We start from the raw sequence: 27,222 nt of genomic DNA, 5'->3' as shown, positions 1-27,222 counted from the left end.
TTGATGATACATACACAGATAGTGAAGAGCTTCGCTCATTAATATCAGCATATAATACCAAGTGTTCCAATACTTTTGTAGGGCACTGTATCCTAACCTTATAATGAGTGCAAAATGAGTGTGGTATTATTACTGTTTTAAGAATGTTTAATTTTCTCTGTTGCTGCACTTTGTGTGAAATCATAGTCATATCGTATATCATATTGATATCTGAAGGACCTAATGACATGTTGAGATGCTGAAGAGCTTCGCTCGTTCATGTCCGCGACATATACATATTAATAATAACAACAACAACAATAATAATAATAATACCCGTTTCTGCTGTGTTGCCTCTCTCACATGATTCAGCACCAGCAAATCAGCTGTAGTCAGTGTTCAGTGGACCAATGAGAATTCGTAATCTTACACAGGAAACGCCCCTCTTCCTGTTCGGGGTGAAACTATTTAGATGGCTAACATTAGCAGCAAAGCTCGATGTTGATGACATGTAAGGGAATGGCGAAGAGTCAAATATTTTGAGAGGACATTCCATACAGACGCGGCTTAACAGTTCTTTTAAAGTAATTTTTCTACCTCTTCAACGACGGTGAGTCAGAGCAGTAGCCTTTATCACGTCTGACGGGCAAAACTGTTGAACTAGTGATGTTAGCTTAGCTAAGGGCAGCTCCGTATTCAAACGCTTTGAGTTACAAAGTAAGTGTCAGTGTAACTTAACCAGTTATACTAGTTTTATACTTGCATAGAATTGTTCTTCAGGTGTACTACTGTCAGTTAAAAGTAATATTATACTAGCGTTGTATCCTACACAAAGGAAATTCACTGTTTCAGCAACATAATAAAGAGCTTAAAAAAATAATAAACGAAAGGGAAGTACATACATACAAAGGGGGGGATATGAAACAAGTATTAACAGACTGAAGGCTATGTAAGGTATATACAAAAAGGTTAAAGAAAACATTGCAGCTTAATAAAATGACCTGAAAGATGTATGCATAATACAAAATCACTGTTTGTCAGCAAGTATGATTATAGCTTTGGTTTTCCTCAATCACACAGATGTACACGATACTGTGGTTGTTTGAAATCTGAATTTTTTTCTTCTTTATCTCCATTGCAGCAGCGGATGGCCTACACAGCGTTTATTGTGGGACCTACATAAAAAAGACGGCACACTAATTTGTACCTATGCATGAGTAATGAACTTGAACCCCTTCTGGAGCATGGCTGCCAATACAAGTCGCAAGGTAAAGCTTGACAACACAACTGAAGGGTTAAACAGGGCTGCAAAACATCTGTTTGTGGATGGATTTCCATCAAAATGTGTTTCTATATTACGTTTATTTTGTCATATAAAATCGCAGGGTTCTCCCCAGACAACAGAATAACGGTGCCGCGCTGCTGAGTGCTGTCATCTTGCGACGTTTTAGTGCGAGACTGGGTGGGAATCCTGTTTACATCCCAACAACACAAACCATGACAAAATGCAAGCAATTACCTAAGGGTAATTTTGGGGTTAATTTTCTGTTCTTCTTGCAAGAAGGAAGGCATGAGTACTTTTCAGTCTGTGTAAATTGGTTTCAGTATCAAATTTAGTTATTTCTAATGTCGCTGGTTTGTCATTAGCACTTACATTTTTTTCGAGGGAGGAAAGCTGGACCTTTTTGGACATTTTAGAGGGGTGTCAAAATATGAATCACAAGGACAAGGTGAGAATTTCACAACATTAGGTGAATTAGGCACATTTTTAAAATTTCAAAAAGTAATCCACAGCACATCATAGAGAATCGATTTGCCTGTTTCATACTCAGCTGTGAATAAAAATAAACTGGTGAAAAAAACATGGATTTGATTAACATTAAAATTATTTTATCATTATTTTGAAGTTACATTATTGATTTGTAACTGTAGCTCATATTGACAACAGACCCAGTAAACGTGTGTGTTTTCTAACCTGTCCAGCAGTTATCCAGGAAAACGCTCCTATGAAATGTACACATTTTATCTAGAGTTAACTAAGTTTACTAGCTGTCTGTCGCTTTTGTTTTTTGTTGTTGTTTTTTAGACACTTATGTTCACAATTAAAGGTCTACTGCAGTTCTCTGCTTCAATGATGCTGACTAACCAAATTTGTTGTTCCTGGGTCACTAATGCCCCCCCCACCCCCACGTCATCTATAATGCAACATCACCACAGAATGTTTTAGCCACGTTGGTCAGAAAGCTCAATTTTATTATTTTTTCCAGATAAATTGAATTTTGATCTTAATAGTAATAATAAGATACCAAACTTGAATGGTAAAGGATAAAAAAGTGGCAGCATTTAAGTTCCTTTTTTTAGAATTGATTAATCAAGAAAATAGTCAACAAACTTCCATAATTGATTAGTTGTTTGGGCCATGAAATGTCAGGAAAAGGTGAAAATGTCAATTGTTTTCAAAAGCTTAAGACAATACCTTCAAATGACTTTTGTCCACAGCCTAGAGATATTCCATTTACTGCCGGATAGTAGTAAAATAATTATTGAAATAAACCAGAAAGTGTTGTCATTTAAGTAGCTGAAATAACAACATTTGGATATTAAAAAGACTCAGTGATTATAGACTGTCAAAATAGTTGTCATCTTATTACAATAGTCTATTAATCATTGTAGCTCCACTGGAAACACTACACATCATTACAGGAACACATTTTGTGAATTGGTCTTTAAATCATAGCATATCTCTTGATGGAATGCCAGTGTGCATCAATTGTGCCACTTGTTTATTCTGTTTATTTAGTCTTATTTTGAATTCCAGCAAAGGAGAAGGGAATTCCACATTCATATGATGGCACTGCCCTGGGGAGGAGATGCTTTACCTTGAGAGTGGGTGTGATTGCATTTTTTTCCCTTGTTGTCAGGAATGTTTCAAGTGAATGCTTCTTGAGTTCACTGAATGCACAGGCAAGACCTGTTGGTTTAACACATTATTCGCAGCAAGTATTGCGACACCATTGGCAGCATTCTTTTTGTTAGTTTTTTGCCATACCTGTTGCTATGATGTTGCAGTGCACTGTAATGTCTCATACTCTGCATTCGTAAGATGGAATGATGCTGTCACTGAATGGTGCTTTTTTGAAAATGAGCACATTTCCTCATGACCTGGAAGCCAGATGGACAGTGAAACCCTAAACCATGGTCACAGTATCTTGTTCTGTTTGAGTGTGTGTAGTGACTCAGTGGACTTTTCTTCTGTCTGCCTTTGGAGCATTTTAGCTGTGAGGTCTGTTGTAACTTGTTTCTTTCGTATTTCCAACAAATCAGCAGAGATCTGATCCTGAGGAACAGAGTGGACATGGGGAACCAAGAGCCAGCCCCGCCCGGCTGCCATTTGGCAAAAAGCAGCTTCCAGCCATCCCTAAGAATGCAGCGCCCATAACCAAACCGTCAATGACAGGAACTCCAGCCCAGTCTGCCAATGGAACACATGCCTCCTATGGCCCTTTTTACTTGGAGTACTCGCTCTTGGCAGAGTTGTAAGTAGTTTTCCAGTGTTCATGGCACACCTCATCTTGTCCAAGTTCACATGGTGTTTTTTCTTTCTTCCTCTTTCTGGCTTTTGTTTCTAGATAGTATCATGCAAATTTTGTTAGTATTTTTGAAACAGATGTGTACTGCTGAATTCATCTACATTTTTAGAAGTACTTAATTATGTATGAATGGTCAAATGGGCTTCCTCAGGAGGGTGGCTGGTGTCTCCCTTAGAGATAGGCTGAGAAGTTCGGCCATCCGTGGGAGCTCGGAGTAGAGTCGCTGCTCCTTCGCATTGAAAGGAGCCAGCTGAGGTGGTTTGGGCATCTGGTAAGGATGCGTCCTGGGTGCCTCCCTAGGGAGGTGGTCCAGGCACGTCCATCTGGGAGGAGACCCTGGGGAAGACCCAGGACTAGGTGGAGAGATTATATCTCCACACTGGCCTGGAAGCGCCTCGGGATCCCCAGTCAGAGGTGGTCAGTGTGGCATGGGAAAGGGAAGTCTGGGCTCCCCTGCTGGAGCTGTTGCCCCCGCGACCCAAACCCGGAAAAGTGGTTCAAGATAAGTGAGTGATGAGTGTAAGGTGCATCTGCAGAAAAGTGTGCAAGAACCTGCATGGGCTAAAAATACATCTGGCCAGGATAAAGTGTAGTGAGCAGGAGTGGACTTAGTGATGAGAGAGCCCAGCTGGGCTGAGGTTCAGGAGGTTGTGAAGGGTGCCAGAAGATCTTCAGCCCCAGGCCCCAGCTGCCTTCCGTAAACTGTATACAAGTGATGCCCACGATTCCAACACCTTTGGAAGATTTTGACGGTGATCTGGTGCATGGGAAAAGTTGCAGGCCAATGGAGGTGTGCAGAGGGTGTGTGGGTCCCAAAGAAGAGGACTCCAAGGGTATCAGTCAGTTTAGAACCCTTGCACTGCTAAGCGTTGAAGGCAAGATTTTCTTCAGCATCTTGTCATGATGACTGACAGAGTTCATTCTGAAGAACAGTTACATCGACACCTCTATTCAGAAGGGTGGGATCCCTGGAGTGCCCGGCTGTTGGGAACACACAGGCATGGTGGCACAAATCACCAGGGAGGCCCGAGAAGGGAAAGGAGATCTCACCGTACTATGGCTGGACCTCGCCAATGCTTACAGCTGCATACCGCACAAACTCGTTGAGCTCGCCCTTCAGCAACATCATGTTCCCAGCAATGTCACGGACCTCATTTTGTTACGATAATAATTTCAGGCTAAGAGTCACTGCTGGGTTAGGTACATCAGATTGGCACTGACTTGAGAAAGTGCAGCCTGTTGTCATGCCTTTCTCAGTCTTGCGTCTTGCTCTTGTCATGAACATGATGGTCAAGTCAGCAGAAGTGGAGTGCAGGGAACCCTTGACAAAATCAGGAGTACACCAGCTACCAATAAGAGCTTTTATGGAAGACTTGACTGTCACCACCACATCTGCCCCGTGCAGTAGATGGATTCTCCAAGGCTTGGAGAATCTCATCACCTGGATGAGAATGAGCTTTAAGCTAGTAAAATCAAGGTCTCTAGTGCTTAAGAGGGGGGACAGTGGTGACAATTTCCACTTCTCATTCTGGAGTTGCCATCCCATTCATCACAGAGCAGCCAGTTAAGAGCCTTGGGAAGTACTTGACTGCAGCTTCAAAGATTCTGCATACATCCAGGAAACCAGCAAAGAGCTTGAGGACTGGCTGAGTCTGGTTGACAAATCAGGTTTGCCAGGGAGGTTCCAGGCCTGGATTTACCAGCATTCCATCTTGCCCCGGATCCTGTGGCCTCTGCTGATGTGCTCAGTACCCATAACAACAGTTTAGGAGAGAAACATCAGCAGCTACCTGTGTAGATGGCTTGCTCTACTGTGCAGTCTGGGCAGCTCTGCCCTGTATGGCACCAGCAACACCTTGCAGTTTCCATTCAATGGCCATGCCAAAGAGTTCAAGGTGTCCAGTACATGGGAAGTCTTGCAGTATAGGTAATCCAGGGATCAAAGGGCAGCATCGGTTGGCATCCTGGTTCAAACAGACAGGAAATGGAGGGCAGACGAAGCTCTGAAAGTGGTTTGTCACGACTGAGGCAGAAGGTGCTGGTTGGGTCCATAGCCACAAGGTGTGCAGGAATTGGCTACTTCCTGGCATTTAGGGTGGAGAAGGCCAAAGAATGACAACATTCATCCATGAAAAATGCTAGGTGTGGAGGAAGGAAAAAAATTGTAGGATGTTGGGAATGGGGCAAAAAGGAGCATGGACTAAATGGGAGAACGTTCTGCAATAAAAGATCACCTGGTCCAACATCTGGAAAGCAGACTTTCATTCTGTCAGGTTTTTGTTCCTGGTTTTTGTTCCACATTTGGGGCAAAAGAGACACCATTCTGTCCAGTGTCTGGGACAGGTATCCCTGGAACACCTCCTCAGCAGCTGCCCAAAAGCCCTAGGAGATAGGCGCCAAGACCAGGTGCTTAGGGCAGTTTCTGACAGTATAGCCACAGCCATTAATGCCATTTAAGGGTCCCACAAGCCAAAAACAATCAGGTTCCACAGCACCGGAGAGAATCCAACACCCAACCATGGACAAAGTCTGGTCTTCTCAGATCCGCCACTGATTGGTGACTGGAAGTGGATCTTGGCAAACAGCTGAAGTTCCCAGCCAGGATAACGGCTACACAGCTCCAACCAGATATGATCATCGTGTCAGAGTCCACCAAGCAGTTGATCATTCTGGAGCTCACAGTGCCCCGGGAAGAGCATATGGATGAGGCCATTGAGAGGATGCATTCCAGGAGCTAGTGGCTGAGAGCAGGTAACAAGGCAGGAAAACTCTCTGTGAACCTCTGGAGGTGGGCTGCTGAGGATTTGCAGGGCAGTCCCACTGCAAAGTGCTCAGTGGTTGCCTCACCGGGGAGGCAAAGAGGAAGGCAATCATGGCTGCCACGGGAGCTGCACAGAAAGTCACAAGGTGGCTATGGATCAAGAGGGTAAGCCCATGGGCAAACACTACTTGGACATAGGCCGGGGTCTGATCAACCCCGGTCGGGTCGCTGATGTTGAAAGACCTGAAACACCCAGGTTACATCACTGGCCTCTCTTCATTGGCTTCCTGTTAATTCTAGAATAGAATTTAAAATTCTTCTTCTTACTTATAAGGTTTTGAATAATCAGGTCCCATCTTATCTTAGGGACCTCGTAGTACCATATCACCCCAATAGAGCGCTTCGCTCTCAGACTGCAGGCTTACTTGTAGTTCCTAGGGTTTGTAAGAGTAGAATGGGAGGCAGAGCCTTCAGCTTTCAGGCTCCTCTCCTCTCCTGTGGAACCAGCTCCCAATTCAGATCAGGGAGACAGACACCCTCTCTACTTTTAAGATTAGGCTTAAAGCTTTCCTTTTTGCTAAAGCTTATAGTTAGGGCTGGATCAGGTGACCCTGAACCATCCCTTAGTTATGCTGCTATAGACGTAGACTGCTGGGGGGTTCCCATGATGCACTGTTTCTTTCTCTTTTTGCTCTGTATGCACCACTCTGCATTTAATCATTAGTGATCGATCTCTGCTCCCCTCCACAGCATGTCTTTTTCCTGGTTCTCTCCCTCAGCCCCAACCAGTCCTTGCAGAAGACTGCCCCTCCCTGAGCCTGGTTCTGCTGGAGGTTACTTCCTGTTAAAAGGGAGTTTTTCCTTCCCACTGTAGCCAAGTGCTTGCTCACAGGGGGTCGTTTTGACCGTTGGGGTTTTACATAATTATTGTATGGCCTTGCCTTACAATATAAAGCGCCTTGGGGCAACTGTTTGTTGTGATTTGGTGCTATATAAAAAATTGATTGATTGATTGACTGATGTGTCCTAGCATATCTGTAAGATGTATCTTTCACCCATCAACTTGTATCCATGTATTGCTCTTTTCTTTTTTGCATGTGTATTGAATTGACATTTTGTCTTGATCTCTCTGATCTGCAGCACACTGGTGATTAAGCAGAAACTCCCTGGAATTTATGTCCAGCCATCCTACAAGTCAGCACTCAGTAAGGGGCAACCATTTGTATGTGTGTTTGTGTGCCGTCAGTTGATTAATTTTAATTGTGTGATTTGTCCACAGTTAACTTTTCTCAATGTAATGTGGAGTTGCACCAGGAAGGGCATCTGGCATAAAACATGTGCCAAATCAGTATGCAGATCCACCTCAGATCTGCTGTGGCAACCCCAAGTGAAAACAAGGGAGCCGCTATAGGGACTTACTATTGTCCATAGTTAACTTCCGATTAATTGCACATTTTTGTCTTCAGTCCAATCTGTTTCTTCATGTTTGTAATTTGTTTTTAATTAAGTACTTTTGTTGTCATCAATTCCACTTAGGGCAGAACTGTAGTAGTAAAACTAGGACACTCTGTAATGGTAAATTGTTTTAGTTGTTAAAATACGAGGTCTGTCCAAAAAGTAACGGACCTTTTTTTATTTTTTTCAAAAACTATTTGGATTTGAATCACGTGATTGCATCAGCCAAGCTTGAACCTTCGTGCGCATGCGTGAGTTTTTCACGCTTGTCGGTTGCGTCATTTGCCTGTGGGCAGGCTTTGAGTGAGCACTGGTCCACCCCCCTCGTCGGATTTTTATTGTCAGTGAAATGGCTGAGAGACTGCAGCTTTGTTCCATGAAATTTTTTTCAGAAACTGTTAGACAGCCAGTTGGAAACCATTCGAAAGATTCAGATGGATTTCGGTGAAGATTCTGTCGGCGTCACACGGATTAAGGAGTGTTAAAACCTTTTTAAAGACAGCCCACAGTGGCTGAGGGCGCGCGGCGCACCGAGCGGCCATCGACAGGCTGGAACGACCGGATCACTTCTAAACTGAACGCTGTGTTGATCCGGGACATCGTGTGACTACTACAGAAATAGCAAGAGAGCTGGACATAGCACTTTTGCGGCACATTCCACTGTTACAGGAGATTTTGTAATGAAAGACATGCGGAGGATTTCGCGCGTCGGCACGGAGCCGCTCATGGCGCGCAAAAAAAAAACCTCCATGTTGGAAGTCTCACAGGACATGTTGGGGCATGTCCAGCTGTTACACAGTTTCTCGGATACTCGCTCAACTGAAAAGCCATCGAAAGCCGTCTGAATCTTCTGAATGGTTTCCAACACGGAGGTGTTTTTTTTTTTTGTTGTTGCGCACCATGAACAGCTCGGTGCCGACGCACGAAATCCTCCACACGTCTTTCATTACAAAATCTCCTGTAATAGTGGAATGTGCCGCAAAAGTGCTATGTCCAGCTCTCTTGCCATTTCTGGAGTAGTCACACGATGTCCCGGATCAACACAGCGTTCAGTTTAGAAATGATCCGGTCGTTCCAGCCTGTCGATGGCCGCTCGGTGCTCCGCGCGCCCTCCGCCGCTGTGGGCCGTCTTTAAAAAGGTTTTAACACTCCTTAATCCATGCGACGCCAACAGAATCTTCACCGAAATCCATCTGAAGGGTTCAAGCTTGTGTGATGTGAAAACATATGAATCAAATCCATATAGTTAAAAAAAAAAATAAAATAAAGGTACAATGCTTTATGGGCACAACGTTAGCAAGGTCCTTGCGAAAAATACGCATCTGATATTGCTGTACAGATAGAGCATGTGAGGTTAATAATTCATTTATTATATGGTATGGGATTTTACCAACTTCTGATTGGCCCATTCGCCACTTTCTGACCTGTACTAAATGCCGAGTTGACCACTGGTGGAGCCGAGTAGACCGGGTGTGCGAAACGAGTACACCTCACGTGCAGCGTAGCGCTAGCTAATCAGGCGACACCTTCTGTTGATAACGAACAATCAGATAACGCGATACAACGCCTATTTTGGCTGTCAGTTTGTTGACAAGATGGCAGAAGATAGGTTTGTATGACAAACTCCCAGTTTTCTTGTTTAGCATATAATAAAGCAGTTATAGACTTTTGATTTTGGTGTACCCGTGATTATGCGGACCTGTGATTTTATATGAAAGCTGCTGATGGTTTTGGGCTTGTAGTCATTCTTGTTCACATCTCCTCCATGAAGAAATTGCTAACAGATGGTCCAGTTGTTAGCTGCTAAGATTTCAATCTGTTTGTTTGTTTTGAATAAGGAAAGTTGGGTTTTTTTCTCACCAAAATGGATGCTGCACTCACTGCAGTTTGTCTGGAATAGTCTGAAAAGTTACTAACTGGGACTCCTGTCTTGTTGGGAGAAAGAAACGAGAATTGTCCTCCATTCTGTTCACACAGCTCCAAACGCTGCGTGGCTCTCTGCCAAGTCAACTTAGAACGATAAAGTCCAGTCGGAATTAATAACTTTAAAGAGAAACGCAGTTTAAATTGGTTGACACCTCTTTTCAAACATTGTAATACAAACTGCAATCAATCAAAACGTTTTTTTCCCTCCCCAAAATGAGACATTTGTTACAAGTCCAGACACTGGACTTGTAACAAAGCAGACAATGTGAGATCACTTATTTGGTGACTAGGGTTGGATTAATCCAATATAGATCGAGTAAACAGGCCTTGATTTGGCATTTCTGCTCAAGGTTTGTTTCTGCTGCCATCCACACTGCTAACTGGATTCCTGATTTCCCAAACTACAGTGCGGGCTGAGGGTCACAAAAGATGTGCGCATTATTCTAGTGTTTATTTATTTAAAAAACAAATGTTATTAAAATGCTGCTCCATGTCATATCCCATCTTCTGTTATATGTAGTGACAGAAGTAAAAATTGAGTACCTTGTGTCCTCCTTGTTTGTAGTGTGGTTTGGGGTCATATTCATCAGACATGGTCTATACCAGGATGGTGTCTTCAAGTTCACTGTGTATATTCCTGATAACTACCCAGATGGAGAGTGTCCAGTGAGTAGCCCAACAGCTTTTACCTTGTATCTCCCCTCCAATAATGTTTTGGTCCAGGACATTGAGTTCAAAGAACGAAGTTACAAAGTTATTCTAAACAATCAGAGGACTATGGAAATGTAAAGCTATATGCATCCTGACTGAGCTTCATTAAGGGGACAGTTTGTCTGCCATTTTTCCACACATTGATCAGTGACTGAATCCTCATCGATCGAGCTATAATCATGCTTTTGTTGTTATTTAGAGCTTCTACTACATTTATTTTGCTTACTGGTTGTAGTTGACCTACAGTGCATCTGGAAAGTATTCACAGCGCTTAACATTTTATGTTACAGCCTTAGTACAAAATTAATGAAATTCTCCCCCCCTCAAAATTTTACATGCAGTACCCCATAATGATGATGTGATTTAGATTTTTGAAGATGTATTAAGAAATCACATTTATGCAAGTATTCACAGCCTTTACCATGAAGCTCAAAATTGAGCTCAGGTGCATCCTGTTTCCACTGATCTCGTTGAGATGTTTCTACAGCTTAATTGGAGTCCACCTGGGGTAAATTCAGTTGATTGACATGATTTGGAAAGGCACACGCCTGTCTACATATAAGGTCCCACAGTTGACAGTGCATGAAAATTCAGTAAGGTATATCTTATATATATTTCAATTCTAAGGTGGAACTATGCTAGTATATAAAGGTATATCTAAAATGGAAGAGTAAAATAGAGTAGAAAATAATCGAGTAGAGCCACTTAGGTGCCTGGTCTTGAGAACCAGGGATGGTAGGTTTGTGTAGAGCACAAACCAAGCATGAAGTCAAAGGAATTGTGTTTAGACATCTGAGACAGGATTGCCTTGAGGCACAAATCTGGGGAAGGGTACAGAAACCTTTCTGCTGCTTTGAAGGTCTCAAGGAGCACAGTGGCCTCCATCTGTAAATGGAAGAAGTTCTGATCTACCAGGACACTTCCTGGAGCTGGCCACCCATGTAAATTGAGTGATCAGGGTAGAAGGGCCTTAGTCAGAGAGGTGATCAAGAATGTGATAGTCAGTGTGTCAGAGCTCCAGCATTCCTTTGTGGAGAGAGTAGAACCTACCAGACGGACAACCGTTTCTGCCGCGATCCACCAATCAGGCCTGTATGGTAGAGTGGCCAGATGGAAGCCACTCCTTAGTAAAAGACACATGGCAGCCTGCCTGGAGTTTGACTAAAGGCACCTGAAGGACTCTGACTGGGGAAAAACAAAATTCTCTGCTCTGATGAGACAAAGATTGAACTCTTTGGCGTGAATGCCAGGTGTCATGTTTGGAGGAAACCAGGCACCATCCCTACAGTGAAGCATGGTGGTGGCAGCATCATGCTGTGTGGATGATTTTCAGCAGCAGGAACTGGGAGACTAGTCAGGATTGAGGGAAAGATGAATGCAGCAATGTACAGAGTCATCCTGGATAAAAACCTGCTCTCAGACTGGAGCAACGGTTCATCGTTCAGCAGGACAATGACTCTAAGCACACAGCCAAGATATCAAAGGAGTGGCTTCAGGTCAACTCTGTGAATGTCCTTGAGTGGTCCAGCCAGAGCCCAGACCTGGATCTGATTGAACATCTCTGGAGAGATTTGAAAATGGATGTGCACCAACACTTCATATACAACCTGATGGAGCTTGAGAGATGCTGCAAAGAGGAATGTGCAAAACTGCCCAAAGATAGGTGCACCAAGCTTATGACATCATATTCAAGAAGACTAGAGGCTGTAATTGCTGCCAAAAGTGCATCAACAAAGTATTGAGCAAAGACTGTGAATACTTAAGTACATGTGATTTCTTAGTTTATTTTTAATAAATTTGTTTATTAAATTAATAAACTTTTCATGTTATCATTATGGGGTGTTGAATAGACTTCTGAGGGGAAAAAATGAATGTACTCCATTTTGAAATAAGGCTGTAACATAACAATGTCAAAGTGAAGTGCTGCGAATATTTTCTGGATGCACCGTAAGCGTGACCAGTGGTTGAGGGTTCAACTGTAACTTTATGGCTGTGTGAAACTGCTTTCAAACTTGAACATCTGTTTAAGTGCGTGATGCACCTGTCACTTTGAAGAAATGTCCGTGCGTTATATTGAAATAACATGGTGTCAAGGAAACTGCAACACTTACAAGAGATTTTTCAGGAGTATCTTTAAACCCAGTTCAAATAACTTGTACATCAAAATGTGAAAACTTTGTACAAGCAGTTTTGGAATCCTAACTTTTTTTTTTTCCCCACCCATCTTGCTTCACTATAGAAACTAGTGTTTGACATCCCAGTTTTCCATCCACTCGTGGACCCAGTATCAGGAGAGCTTGATGCCAGAAGAGCTTTCACCAAATGGAGGCAAGTTCTGTGTGAGCAGTTTATGCTGCTGTGTGTGAGATTCCAAAACAGTTTGAATTATTGTATGAATGTAATTCAAGGAATGCTCTGCACAGTGGCTGTTTTCTCAAATGGAAAATACACAATCTATACTTCAGGAACACGTGTTTTCCTGTGAAATGTTAAAATTGTCTTTTTGTTTTGTGTTCTTGTAGGCGGAATCACAACCACATCTGGCAAGTCTTGATGTATGCACGTACAGTTTTCTACAAGATAAACACCAGTGAGCCCCTAAACCCGGAGGCTGCTGTCTTGTGAGTGTTGTGTGTGTGTGTGTGTGTGTGTGTGTGTTCTTTGTACTCTTGAAATTCTTGCATCATATATTTGTGTGGTTATTTGTTGTTGGGGTGTGTGTGTGTGTGTGTGCGTGTTTTTTTTTTTTTTTTTTTTTTTTGTCATGTTATAGTTGTATCCTAAATTGTCACAATCAAGAAAGGTTCGAACATTGTTTATGATGTTGATAATTTTGCTTATGTGCAATGCTGCTGACTGTTTGCTCTTTACTACTGTTGCCTTCTTTTTTTTTTTTTTAACTGCCTACTCCAGGTAGATTGACAATACAGTGCCATACAGTTTATCTTAATGTCAGACATAAAGTCTGAAACATGCATTTATCATCCCTGTAAAACTGTAAAAGTTATTTATACCAACAACTTTCCAGGACTTAACATTTGCAGTCATTTGTCAAATTATTTATGGCCTCTGAAAATGGATAGACTGTGGAAAAGTGTTTTTTTTTTTTTTTTCTTTCCTAAATGGTTAATACAATACGTTTGTTCAGCCACTTGAATTAAATCTTAAATACTGGCACTACAGACACCTTTTAACTCTTCCCCTCTAGCTGCCACCTTATTGTGGTGGGGGAGTTTGCGTACCCGGATGATCCTAGGAGCTATGTTGTTGGGGACTTTGTGCCCCTTGTAGGGTCTCTCAAGGCAAACAGGTCCTAGGTGATGGGTGGGACTAAGGGCAGTTCAGAACCTCCAGGACCAGTAAAAATCAAGGACCGAGATGTCGCCTGGTATGGCGGAGCCGGGGCCCCACCCTGGAGCCAGGCCTGGGGTTGGGGCTTGCGTGCGAGCGCTTGGTGGTTGGGCCTTAGCCCATGGGGCCCGGCCGGGCTCAGCCCGAAAGAGCGACGTTGGCCCGCCCTCCTGTGGGTTCACCACCTGCAGAAGGGGCCATGGGGGTCAGGTGCAGAGAGGATTGGGTGGCGGTCGAGGGCGGGCAGCCCGGTCCATGCTCACAACCCCTGGCTGTTGGGACGTGGAATGTCACCTCGCTGGGGGGGAAGGAGCGGGAGGTTGAGAGATACCGACTAGAGATGGTCGGGCTCACCTCCACTCACAGCTTAGGCTCTGGTACCCAACTCCTGGAGAGGGGCTGGACGCTTCATTTTTCTGGCGTTGCCCATGGGGAGAGGCGGAGAGCTGGGGTCGCATTGCTTATTGCTCCCCAGCTCAGTCACCATGTGTTAGTTTACTTCAGTGAACGAGAGGGTCGCGTCCCTACGCCTTTGGGTTGTGGACAGGTCTCTCACCGTTGTCTCGGCCTATGGGCCGAGCGGCAGTGCAGAGTACCCGACCTTCTTGGAGTCCCTGGGAGGGGTACTGGATAGCGCTCCGACTGGGGACTCCATTGTTCTCCTGGGGGATTTCAACGTCCACGTGGGCGGCGACAGTGAGACCTGGAGGGGGGTGATCGGAAAGCACGGCCTCCTCGATCTGAACCAGAGTGGTGTTCAGTTGTTGGACTTCTGTGCTAGTCACAGTTTGTCCATCACGAACACCATGTTCGAGCACAAGGGTGTCCATAAGTGCACGTGGCACCAGGACACCCTGAGCCGGAGGTCGATGATCGACTTTGTAGTCGTATCATCTGACCTTTGGCCACGTGTCTCGGACACTTGAGTGAAGAGAGGGGCAGAGCTGTCGACCGATCACCACCTGGTGGTGAGTTGGATCCGCTGGGAGTGGAGGATGCCGGTCAGACCCGGCAGGCCCAAACGTATCATGAGGGTCTGCTGGGAACGACTGGCGGAACCCTCTGTCAGCGAGGTCTTCAACTCCCACTGTTTACAGTGCTGGTGGGGAGCTGTTGACCCTGACTGGGGATGTTGTCGGGCGGTGGAAGGAATACTTTGAGGATCTCCTCAATCCCATCGTCATGTCTTCCGAAGAGGAAGCAGAGACTGGGGACTCGGAGGTGGACTCATCCGTTACCCAGGCCGAAGTCACCGAGGTGGTTAGAAAGCTCCTCAGTGGCAAGGCTCCTGGGGTGGATGAAATCCGTCCTGAGTACCTTAGGTCTCTGGATGTTGTGGGACTGTCTTGGCTGACACGCCTCTGCAACATCGAGTGGCGATCGGGGACAGTGCCTCTGGATTGGCAGACCGGGGTGGTGGTCGCTCTGTTTAAGAAGGGGCACTGGAGGGTGTGTTCCAACTATAGGGGGATCACACTCCTCAGCCTCCCCGGTAAGATCTATTCCAGAGTACTGGAGAGGAGAATTTGACTGATGTTCGAACCTCTGATTCAGGAGGAGCAGTAGTGTGGTTTTCATCCTGGTCGCGGCACACTGGACCAGCTCTACACGCTCCATCAGGTGCTCGAGGGTTCATGGGAGTTCGCCCAACCAGTCCACATGTTTTGTGGATCTGGAGAAGGCGTTCGACCGTGTCCCTCGGGGCACCCTGTGGGGGGTGCTCCGGGAGTACGGGGTCCGGGGTCCTTTGCTAAGGGCTATCCGGTCCCTGTACGACCGCAGCAGGAGCTTGGTTTGCATTGCCAGTAGTAAGTCAAACCTGTTTCCAGTGCACGTTGGCCTCCACCAGGGCTGCCCTTTGTCACCGGTTCTGTTCATTATTTTTATGGACAGAATTTCTAGGCGCAGCCAAGGTGTAGAGGGGGTCTGGTTTGGGAACCACAGAATCTTGTCTCTGCTGTTTGTGGACAATGTGGTTCTGTTGGCTTCGTCAAATCAGGACCTTCAGCGTGCACTGGGGCAGTTTGCAGCCGAGTGTGAAGCGTCCGGGATGGAAATCGGCACCTCCAAATCCGAGGCCATGGTGCTCGACCGGAAAAAGGTGCTTTGCCCTCTTCAGGTCGGTGGAGTGTCCTTGCCTCAAGTGGAGGAGTTTAAGTATCTCGGGGTCTTGCTCACGAGTGAGGGACAGATGGAGCGTGAGATTGATTAGACGGATCAGTGCAGCATCTGCAGTGATGCGGTCGCTGTATCGGACCATTGTGGCGAAGAGAGAGCTGAGCAGGGGGGCAAAGCTCTCAATTTACTGATCGATCTACGTTCCGATCCTCACCTATGGTCATGAGATTTGGCTCATGACCGAAAGAACGAGATCGCGAGTACAAGCGGCCGAGATGAGTTTCCTCCGCAGGGTGGCTGGGCGCTCCCTTAGAGATAGGGTGAGGAGCTCGGTCACTCGGGAGGAGCTCGAAGTCGAGCTGCTGCTCCTCCACGTCGAAAGGAGTCAGTTGAGGTGGCTCGGGCATCTTTTCCGGATGCCCCCTGGACGCCTCACTGGAGAGGTGTTCCGGGCACGTCCCATTGGGAGAAGGCCCCGGGGAAGACCCAGGACATGCTGGAGGGACTACATCTCTCGGCTGGCTTGGGAACGCCTTGGGGTTCCCCCGGAAGAGCTGGGGGAGGTGTGTGTGGATTGGGAGGTCTGGGCGGCTTTGCTTGAGCTGCTGCCCCCACGACCTGACTCTGGATAAAGCGGAAGAAAATGGATGGATGGATGGATACGGGGGCAAGAAGTACAGTTCTTTATTTCCAAAAAAGAGTAAAGCCCAAAATCTGTAAAATAGCTTTTACTTCCGTACATGCAAATGCATTGGGAAAACTGTACATTCTATTCCAAATCAAAACATGAACAAAAAAAATTATCAAATTTGTTAGTACTTTACAGAAAGTGAAGAAAAGGGAATATTAAGCTGTTCAAAAATAGTGTCTCCATTTTTTTTTTGTGTCAAACAGGTGGCCCTTATTTAAGGTCAAAGGCAGAAAATGTACATGCTGGTTTGTGCATTTCTCTAAAAATCTTAGTAGAATGGGTTGTTTGATTAAAAAGTTGGTTGGAGGTGTGGAGACGTATAAAGAAGTGCAGGAAGTGATCAGCTGCTCAGCTGAAATGATCTCAGATGCTTTAAATTGGCAACCACAGTGATGCAAGTTTTCCAGAAATCCAGATTTTTACTTGTGTTGAACGTTTCTGGGTTATTTTTAATGGCATATGTCAGAATCCATTGATGCTCCACACCTAACACTTGGTGGTGGTAATGCACCATAGCATTGCAACCATATAATAAAACTAATTATGGTTGTGACTCTGTGCGCACTCTGATTGGCTGATTACCGGTACGATATTTTCTCGTCGGACCGGTTACCATGATAATCGTCCGGAATGCGCATTTTCATTACAAACCAGGAAGCTAAAAACACTATTAGAAAAACCAAGTCGGACATGAACATCCCTAAATATCTAAATGGCATCGGAAAAAAACAGATTGAAAGCTTACCAGCTAACGACCAGACCATCTGTTAAGCTAGCGGAGGTGAAGAAAACAAAGAAAGCAAAGTCAGCAGCACCTTTCATATTGGGGTGATAGAGGATATACAGGAAAATGGCCAGTTTTTATGGAAATGAGTTCAGGTGTTGGTGAACTTGTATAAAAGCCCAATTAACCATTTTGTCTCCATGCCTGATGCTTTGAGATAGAGGTGTGTGTTGTCATTGTGTTCTCTCAGCACTTGTCATCGTTGTCATAGTTTTTCCTGCCTCCCTCTCTGTCTGTTCAGATATGAAAAGGATGTGCACCTGTTCAAAAGCAAAGTGGTGGATAGTGTGAAACTATGCAACAGTCATCTTTTTGATCAGCCCAAGATCGACGATCCCTATGCAATAAGGTTTGTGACACTTCCTCTTCACTGAAGGAAATCACGCCCTTATCTACACACTGATGATGAAACAAACTTGCTGTAGTCATTAGTATTTACACACAGGCTGCTGGATTTATTCTTTATTTTTTGTAATCTTGATAGTTTTTCTCCGTGGAATCCAGCTGTTCACGAGGAAGCAAAAGAGCGAATGTTTGCATACAGAGTGAGTCTTCCAAAACCACGCTAGTTTCCAGTCTGACATGAGTGGTTGTACGTGAGCAACAGACTACATTCTGCTGTCGACTTCTCCCAAACCTCAAAAACCCAGAGGCTGTTTTTAAGTTGTGCATTCTCATTGGATGAACTGTTCCCATGATGCAACCACTGATTTGCTTTTGTTGCCTCAGAGATGGCCTGAGGATCTCCACAAGGGACCCCAGGTGTCAGGCCTATCCTGGGTGAAACCTGGGTCGACGCAGCCCTTCAGCAAAGACGACGGCCCTCCTCAGAGTTGAAATGGCACCGTCCCTGCAGCGGCCACTAGGGGGAGGCACAAGCATTGGTAGCCTCAGCTGTTCATGTGAACTGGATCCATGAAAGAGTTGAACTTTTATATTAACTCAATGTTACGACTCAGCTTTAAAAGCTTCTAGGCATCTCCTTAAACCACATTAAAGGAAATGAAGTGTGTATAATATGTAAATTAATGACAAATGGATGTCTTGGCAATACTGTTTGGGTTGTGATACAATCAAAGAGCTTTGGTCTGCCTTGATGACTGCGTCATTAAAGCCGTTTGCAGTAAGAAGGTAAGTGTAGTGGTGAGGATGAAGTATGGCACTCATTAAAGTCGGCTCAGGACTGTTTATTTGGAAGACTGTCTGTCACAGCTGTGTGAGTGAAACGGTTTCACGGCCACCCCTTAGATTGACATTTTTTCATATTTGTTCCTTATTTGATAATGATATTCTTAAATTTGTGTAAAATTGTCTTACATAGTTCATAATATATATTGAGCAGAGAAGGAAATTTTAAGAGAAGCTAAATAAATGTGTATTTTCAGATTTTTTTTTTTTTATTGAATGTTTCACCATTTCTACCTATAGCTATTGATTTGCTGTGTAAATATCAGATTGAGATGTTTTCAGATGAAGACTTCTTTTTTTTTTTCTTTTTTTTTTTTAAGGTGTTCTTGGATTTTTCTCAATCTTATACTCCCAACCATGTCATCTCTTCTTTATCAGAGAAGGTTCTGCGAGACTGATCTGAATAAAAACCAAAAATGCATTTTGTGATGTTTCAATTCTTAACTTGTAGTGCATCCAGAAAGTATTGAGCGCTTCACTTATCAACATTTTGTTACAGCCTTATTCCAAAATGGAGTAAATTTATTTTTCCCTCCAAATTCTACTCACAATTCTCCATAATGATCACATGAAAAGTATTTTTGCAAATTTATTAAAAATAAAAAATAAAATTACATGTACATACGTATTTATAGCCTTTGCTCAATGCTTTGTTGATGCAGCTTTGTCAGGTCTCATAACAATGTAACCCTGGAATCACCAGGACCTGTTATTTTCCAAAGATATTGACACTGCCATACACCTCTACCATCTCCTTGATCTTCTGCAGCTGCCTATTCCATTTATTAATCCCAACCAATAACTTGCATCACAATTAACCAAAATTCAAGCAACTTTAACTTTTGACCCCGTACAAACTAAAATTGACCTTTCTCACCATTTTTGCTACGTTTTACTCCATACCTCCATAGAATTTGGTCATAGATAGTCCAAGCTATACCTTTTTGAAATCTTTATGATCAGACAAATATGCAATCCCTTTCAATATGATTGGAGTATTTTTAAGTTTTGACCCTGTGTAATTCTTCAGTTGACACTTAGCTGGCTGCTTATTGAAAATTCAAGTGGCTACTCTTTCAAAAGAGTAATGTCTAAGACCTATTTATGCCAAATTTGGTGCTTGCATCACCATTTGAAGGATTCCTCTGTAAATACTCCCTTATCTGCTGCATTATTATCTGAGTAAAATGAATGGACTGCATTTATATAGCGCTTTTCCATCTGCATCAGACGCTCAAAGCGCTTGACACACTGTCTCACATTCACCCCAGTGTGAGGCTGCTGCCATACAAGGTGCTCACTACACACTGGGAGCAATAGGGGATTAAGGACCTTGCCCAAGGGCCCTTACAGATTTTCCAGTCAGGCTGGTATTTGAACAGAGGATCCTCTGGTCTCAAGCCCAACGCTTCACTAGACCATGACCTCCCTCCCCATCACTTATCAGAGTCTTCATAAGTAACTGTTTGACTTGCAGTCATTCTAGTAATGCCCAAAAATTTTGTTTAGGGATCTCATACCAAAGATGTCCACCTTGCATCAATCAGTAGTGTCAAAAATGTCACAACCATACAGAAAGACGAGAAGCACCAGGACCCGTAAGACTTCTGCAAAGAACATCATCATTGCCAAACACCTCTATCCAGCAAATCTCATGAGTCTGAGTTCTTCCCAGGTGTCTGCTGATCTCACAGGCTGAGGATCCAGAGACATGAACGTCACTGCTGAGGTTAGGGATAGTCTAAGTTCACACCTGCCGTGCACAGATACACTTTGAATGGCTGAGCCTTGGAAGTCATTGAAAGCTCAGATCAGCCTTGATCCAGGACGATCACAAACCCAAAACCTTTACTCAACTTCTGCAGCAATCGACCCACGCAGTGAGTCAACCCCCCCAAATCCACACACCATTCAGTCCCTCTGTGAGGGGGGTCAGAACAGACCGACTTCACGGCTGCATGTTGCTTATTCAGCCACTAGAGGTCGGTATATACCTACAATGCAGGGCCATTCATTTTCGGTGGGAGTTTAAAAAAAAAGAAAAAGTCTCCCGTCCGTGCGTGGAAAGTAAAACGTCTGGTGATTGGCTCTGGCTTGTACGCGGCCATCTTATGCACTCTGTCAACACGCCGACTTTACCCATGAACCCGCGACTTAACCGGCCGCTCTTTGGGGGCCGGGGTCCCGTCGGTACAGCGTCAACACGCACTCGCGGCCGCGGGTGGCGGCGGCTTCGAGTTAGACTCGAAAACCTTTGACTGGTGGCACGTCCTCGACGGGTCCAATCAGAGAGGAAGTGACTAATATGCAAATGCGGCGTTATCGCAGCACAGTCACGTCAGCAGCAGCAGCGGCGGTGGACTGGAGCCGCCGCGCCGTACGGGGTCGCAAAAAGCAGCCGGAGGACAAGTCACAACTTCACCCGTACCGTCTCCTGACGTCTCAGGAGGCACTTTGAGCTTCTTTACAGGTACGAAACACCACTTCTACCCGCCTCTTCCCTCTGCTTTTGAGGTTATTTGCTTCTTAAGAGACATTTCGGAGTGTTTCATTCAGGCCACGAGCTGTCAGCGCCGCCAGTCAGCTGTCTGATGACACACCGCCGACTGGACCACAGACAACTGTTGACGCGATAAATTACTTTGTCCCCCTGCTGCTGGTCCTCCGCGGGAGAAGAGCGGCTGGAGTCGCACTTTTTTTTATCGGCGCAGTTTAGCTCTCGCGCTGTTTTGTAAACTCGCGCTGGTCCTGAACTGACAGCGGCCAACCGGGGTTTTTATTTATTTATTTGTTTATTTGTAAAAGTGGCCTGAGAACGACAAACTACTTGTGTTACTGAGGACACCATCAGTGTCACGTCTCCATCCGCCTCCTCCTCCTGCTGCTCCTCAGGGAGCGAGCGTCGCGCGACACCTTTTTGACTCTTCTGTGGGGGTCGTGAGCACGCGCTGTTATTGTCGGCAGCGCGCGAGGGCCAACGTTTAAAAAAAAAAAAAAAAAAAAAAAATCGATGGTCCCACGCGAGGGTGCACGTGAAAACACCGAAACACTTCAAAAGTGCGCTTATCCAGCCGAACTGAAAGTTTCATTAAAAAAATGTTAAAACTCTCAAACCCTTTAGAATGTCTAACGCTTGTTGGAGAATGTTGTTGCTAACGGTAATAATTGAAATGATTTAAAATAGGCCGATTTTAAAGGAGCAACCCTAAAAGGGGTGATCTTTGATCCAAATGTACCGTGCATCCAGAAAGTATTCACAGCTCTTCACTTTTCCATATTTTGTTGTTAAAGCCTTATTGCAAAATGGAGTAGGCAAAATTCATTTTTTCCTCTCAAAATTCTACTCACAACACTCCAAAATGACAACATTAAAAAGTTTTTTTGTTTATTTTTATTTCGGGAGGAGCTCGGAGTAGAGCCGATGCTCCTCCACGTTGAAAGGAGCCAGTTGAGGTGGCTCGGGCATCTTTTACGGATGCCCCCTGGACGCCTCGCTGGAGAGGTGTTCTGGGTACGTCCCATCGGGAGGAGGCCCCGGGGAAGACCCAGGACACGCTGGAGGGACTACGTCTCTCAGCTGGCTTGGGAACGCCTTGGGGTTCCCCCAGAGGAGCTGGGGAAGGTGTGTGTGGATCTGGAGGTCTGGGCGGCTTTGCTTGAGCTGCTGCCCCCGCGACCCGACTCCGGATAAAGCGGAAGAAAATGGATGGATGGATGGATGTTTATTTTTAATAAATTTGCAAAAATTTCCAAACTTAATAAAGTCTCATGTACATAAGTATTCAGGCCCTTTGCGCGTTACTTTGTTGATGCAACTTTGGCAGTAATTACAGCCTCAAGTTTTCTTGAATATAATGCCATAAGCTTGGCATTGTTTGGGCTTTTTTTTTGGCCATTCCTCTTTGCAGCACCTCTCAAGATCCATTATGTTGGATGGAGACTGTCGGTGCACAGCCATTTTCAGATCTCTCCAGAGATGTTCAGTCAGATTCAGGTCTGGGCTCTGGCCCACTCAAGGACATTCATAGAGTTGTCCTGAAGCCACTCCTTTGATATCTCGGCTGTGTGCTTAGGGTCATTGCCCTGTTGAAAGATGAACCTTCGCTCCAGTCTGAGGTCAAAAGTGCTTTTCATCCAAGATGTCTCTGTACATTGCTGCATTCATCTTTTCCTCAACCCTGACTCATCTCCCAGTTCCTGCAGCTGAAAAACATCCCCACAGCATGATGCTGCCACCACCATGCTTCATTGTAGGGATGGTGCCTGGTTTCCTTCAACAAAAGAGAGGAAAATCCGCACACCGGTATAGAGCTCCCAAAATCTTTAATTGACTAAAGAAGCAAACAAAACGTTTTTTACCATGAGGTCTTCTTCATGCACCTATGTTGCCTAAACATAACGGATTTTCCTCTGTTTTTTTTTTTTTGGTTTTTTTTTGGTCTGCAATTCTTGATTATGTACCTGGCCTAATCAGGATTGGATGTGCACACAACTACTATTTTTTGCCTGGTTTCCTCCACACATGACGCCTGGCATTCATGCCAAAGACTTCAGTCTTTGTCTGATCAGACCAGAGAGTTTTGTTTCTCGTGGTCTGAGAGTCCTTCAGGTGCCTGACTCCAGGAAGAGTCCTGGTGGATCTAAACGTCTTTCATTTACGGATGATGGAGGCCACTGTGCTCATTGGGACCTGTATGTACCCTTCCCCAGATTTGTACCTCGAGACAATCCTGTTTCGGAGGTCTACAGACAGTTCCTTTGACTTAATGCTTGGTTTGTACTCTGACATGCACTGTTAACTGTGGGATCTTATATGGAGACAGGTGTGTGCTTTTCCAAATCATGTCCAGTCAACTGACTTTATCCCAAGTGGACTCCAATAAAGCTGTGGAAACATTTCAAGGATTATCAGTGGAAACAGGATGCAACTGAACTCAATTTTAAGCTTCATGGCAAGGGGTGTGAATTCTTATGTATACATGATTTCTTAGGGTTTTTTAAAATTATTTTTAATAAATTTGCAAAAAAAACTTTCACATTGTCATTATGGGGTATTGTGTGTAGAACTTTGAGGAAAAAAGGAATTTCATCCAATTTGGAATAAGGCTATAACAAAAAAAAAAAAAAAAAAGTGGAAAAAGTGAAACACTGTGAACACTTTCTGAATGCACCGTAAACAAAAGTGTCACTCTGTGCAGAACTGTCTTTTTTGTGGCACCTGTTAATGTCATGAAAATGTTGGTTAATGAGCTAAACCAACATAACCAGCACAACTAATCCCTTTTCCCTTTTCAGAAATGCAACTGGCACTGCATTTTAAGAAACAGCGATTGGAATTCCAGTCAGATTGGTTAAGGGGTATGCCAGTGGATGGATACCTGCGGTTGAGTTTGCACATGGACAGCAAAGTGTTAAAGTGTACCTCATGGTTCAAGTAATCATTTATTGAATTAAGGTTTTAAAGTTCTTCTGTTAACCTAAAAAATTATTCACAGACTAGGACCTCTCTACTTAGCTGACCTAATTAAGCCCTATATACTGGCCTGGGCTCTGCGCTCTCAGGGTGCAGGACTACTTTGTATCCCCAGGGTGAACAAAAAGTCTGCAGGTCATAGAGCTTTGCTCTTATTGTGCACCTTTCCCCATTGTTACTCAGTTTTTCCTCCACACTTGACTGCTTAATGGAATCAAAGTTTACTTGATTTGTTTCAGTTCAATGTCTTTCTTAGTGAGGTTCCTGTATCGCCAGCTGGGATCTTAACATTGCTGTAAAACATCTTGTAAATGATTTCAGAGGTGTTATCTACTTACAAATACAGCGTTTTTATACAGCCCCAATTCCAATGAAGTTGGGATGTTGTGTAAATGTAAATAAAACAGAATACAATGATTTGCAAATCCTTTTCAACCTATATTCAATTGAATACACCACAAAGACAAGATATTTAATGTTCAAACTGATAAACTTTATTGTTTTTGTGCAAATACGAGGGCTGTCCATAAAGTATAGGTCCTTTTTATTTTTTTCAAAAACTATATGGATTTCATTCATATGTTTTTACGTCAGACATGCTTGAACCCTCGTGCGCATGCGTGAGTTTTTCCACGCCTGTCGGTGACGTTATTCGCCTGTGAGCACTCCTTGTGGGAGGAGTTGTCCAGCCCCTCGTCGGAATTCCTTTGTCTGAGAAGTTGCTGAGAGACTGGCGCTTTGTTTGATCAGAATTTTTTCTAAACCTGTGAGACACATCGAAGTGGACACAGTTAGAAAAATTCAGCTGGTTTTCGGTGAAAATTTTAACGGCTGAGAGATTTTGAGGTGATACTGTCGCTTTAAGGACTTCCCACGGAGCGAGACGCCGTGCAGCACTCCCAGGCGCCGTCGTCAGCCTGTTTCAAGCTGAAAACCTCCACATTTCAGGCTCTATTGATCCAGGACGTCGTGAGAGAACAGAGAAGTTTCAGAAGAAGTCGGTTTCAGCATTTTATCCGGATATTCCACTGTTAAAGGAGATTTTTTTAATGAAAGACGTGCGGACGGTTCCGCGCGTCGGGACGCAGCTGGCGCGGTGCGGCGGCACAGGAAAAACACCTCCGTGTTTATAACCATTTGTAAAATCCAGGCGGCTTTTGATGGCTTTCAGTGGAGTGAGTATATGAGAAATTGTTTAACAGCTGGACATGTTCCAACTTGTCCTTAAGGCTTCCAACAGAGGTGTTTTTCCTGTGGCGGAGCGTCGCGGCGGCTGTGAGCCGACGCTGCAATCCGCCCACACGTCTTTCATTAAAAAAATCTCCTTTAACAGTGGAATATCCGGATAAAATGCTGAAACCGACTTCTTCTGAAACTTCTCTGTTCTCTCACGACGTCCTGGATCAATAGAGCCTGAAATGTGGAGGTTTTCAGCTTGAAACAGGCTGACGACGGCGCCTGGGAGTGCTGCACGATGTCTCGCTCCGTGGGAAGTCCTTAAAGCGACAGTATCACCTCAAAATCTCTCATCAGCCGTTAAAATTTTCACCGAAAACCAGCTTAATTTTTCGAACCGTGTCCACTTCGATGTGTCTCACAGGTTTAGAAAAAATTTTGATCAAACAAAGCGCCAGTCTCTCAGCAACTTCTCAGACAAAGGAATTCCGACGAGGGGCTGGACGACTCCTCCCACAAGGAGTGCTCACAGGCGAATGACGTCACCGACAGGCGTGGAAAAACTCATGCATGAGGGTTCAAGCATGTCTGACGTAAAAACATATGAATGAAATCCATATAGTTTTTGAAAAAAATAAAAAGGACCTATACTTTATGGACAGCCTTCGTATTTGCTCATTTTGAAATGGATGCCTGCAACATGTTTCAAAAAAGCTGGGACAGTGGTATGTTTACCACTGTGTTACATCACCTTTCCTTCTAGCAACACTCAATAAGTGTTTGGGAACTGAGGACACTAATTATGAGTGTCATGATTGGGTATAAAAGGAGCATCCCCAAAAGTCTCAGCCGTTCACAAGCAAAGATGGGGTGAGGATCACCACTTTGTGAACAACTGCATGAAAAAATAGTCCAACAGTTTAAGAACAATGTTTCTCAATATTCAGTTGCAAGGAATTTAGGGATTCCATCATCTACAGTCCATAATATAATCAGAAGATTCAGAGAATCTGGAAAACTTTCTACACATAAGCGGCAAGGCCAAAAACCAACATTGAATGCCCGTGACCTTCGATCTCTCAGGCGGCATTACATTAAAAATTGAGATGATTGTGTAAAGGATCTTACCGTGCGGGCTCAGGAACACTTCAGAAAACCATTGTCAGTTAACACAGTTCGTCGCTACATCTACAAGTGCAAGTTAAAAGTCTACCATACAAAGCGAAAGCCATACATCAACAACATCCAGAAACGCTGCCGCCTTCTCTGGGCCCGAGCTCATTTGAAATGGACAGACGCAAAGTGGAAAAGTGTGCTGTGGTCTGATGAGTCCACATTTCAGATTGTTTTTGGAACTCATGGACGTCATGTTCTTGAGACAAAAGAGGAAAAAGGCCATCCAGATTGTTACCAGTGCAGAGTTCAAAAGCCAGCATCTGTGATGGTATGGGGGTGTGTTAGTGCCCATGGCATGGGCAACTTACACATCTGTGATGGCACCATCAATGCTGAAACGTACATCCAGGTTTTGGTGCAACACATGCTGCCATCCAAGCAACGTCTTTTTCAGGGATGTCCCTGCAAGACAATGCCAAGCCACATTCTGCATGTTACAACAGCGTGGCTTCGTAGTAAAAGAGTGTGGGTACTAGACTGGCCTGCCTGCAGTCCAGACCTGTCACCAATTGAAAATGTGTGGGGCATTATGAAGCACAAAATACGATAACGGAGACCCCGGACTGTTGAACAGCTGAAGTTGTACATCAAGCAAGAATGGGAAAGAATTCCACCTACAAAGCTTCAACAATTAGTGTCCTCAGTTCCCAAACGCTTATTGAGTGTTGTTAGAAGGAAAGGTGATGTAACACAGTGGTAAACATACCACTTTCCCAGCTTTTTTGAAACGTGTTGCAGACATCCATTTCAAAATGAGCAAATACTCGCACAAAAACAATAAATTTTATCAGTTTGAACATTAAATATCGTCTTTGTGGTGTATTTAATTGAATATAGGTTGAA

The 27,222-nt window shown here is 44.3% G+C and overlaps 2 protein-coding genes across 9 annotated transcripts in view; both read left to right on the top strand.

Moving 5' to 3' along the window:
* The first annotated feature begins 426 nt into the window (after positions 1-426).
* aktip (akt interacting protein) lies at positions 427-18,973 on the top strand. Of its 3 annotated transcripts, none has more exons than XM_034186265.1 (10): positions 427-589; positions 1,124-1,247; positions 3,307-3,515; positions 7,471-7,535; positions 10,277-10,377; positions 12,662-12,750; positions 12,945-13,043; positions 17,608-17,715; positions 17,851-17,911; positions 18,096-18,973. In XM_034186265.1, the coding sequence occupies exons 2-10, from the start codon at positions 1,200-1,202 to the stop codon at positions 18,201-18,203; spliced, it is 888 nt and encodes a 295-aa protein (XP_034042156.1). In that variant the 5' UTR covers positions 427-589; positions 1,124-1,199; the 3' UTR covers positions 18,204-18,973. The 3 variants fall into 3 exon arrangements, with proteins under 3 accessions (XP_034042156.1, XP_034042139.1, XP_034042148.1); XM_034186248.1 differs by having other exon boundaries at positions 3,304-3,515; XM_034186257.1 differs by having other exon boundaries at positions 1,121-1,247; positions 3,304-3,515.
* Positions 18,974-20,745: 1,772 nt separating this feature from the next.
* chd9 (chromodomain helicase DNA binding protein 9) overlaps positions 20,746-27,222 on the top strand; it is a 260,945-nt gene continuing 254,468 nt past the window's right edge. For 5 of the 6 annotated variants that reach the window (XM_034186197.1, XM_034186214.1, XM_034186205.1 and 2 more), the window contains exon 1: positions 20,746-21,024. The gene's annotated coding sequence lies outside the window, so the exon portion shown is untranslated. The remainder of the gene's footprint in view (positions 21,025-27,222) is intronic. The other variant, XM_034186189.1, reaches the window with a different exon arrangement.

Source organism: Thalassophryne amazonica, chromosome 2, assembly GCF_902500255.1.
Source record: "Thalassophryne amazonica chromosome 2, fThaAma1.1, whole genome shotgun sequence".
Classification (NCBI taxonomy): Eukaryota; Metazoa; Chordata; class Actinopteri; order Batrachoidiformes; family Batrachoididae; genus Thalassophryne; species Thalassophryne amazonica.
The sequence above is the reverse complement of the archived record's forward strand: the minus strand, read 5'-3'. Positions and strand labels throughout refer to the sequence as shown.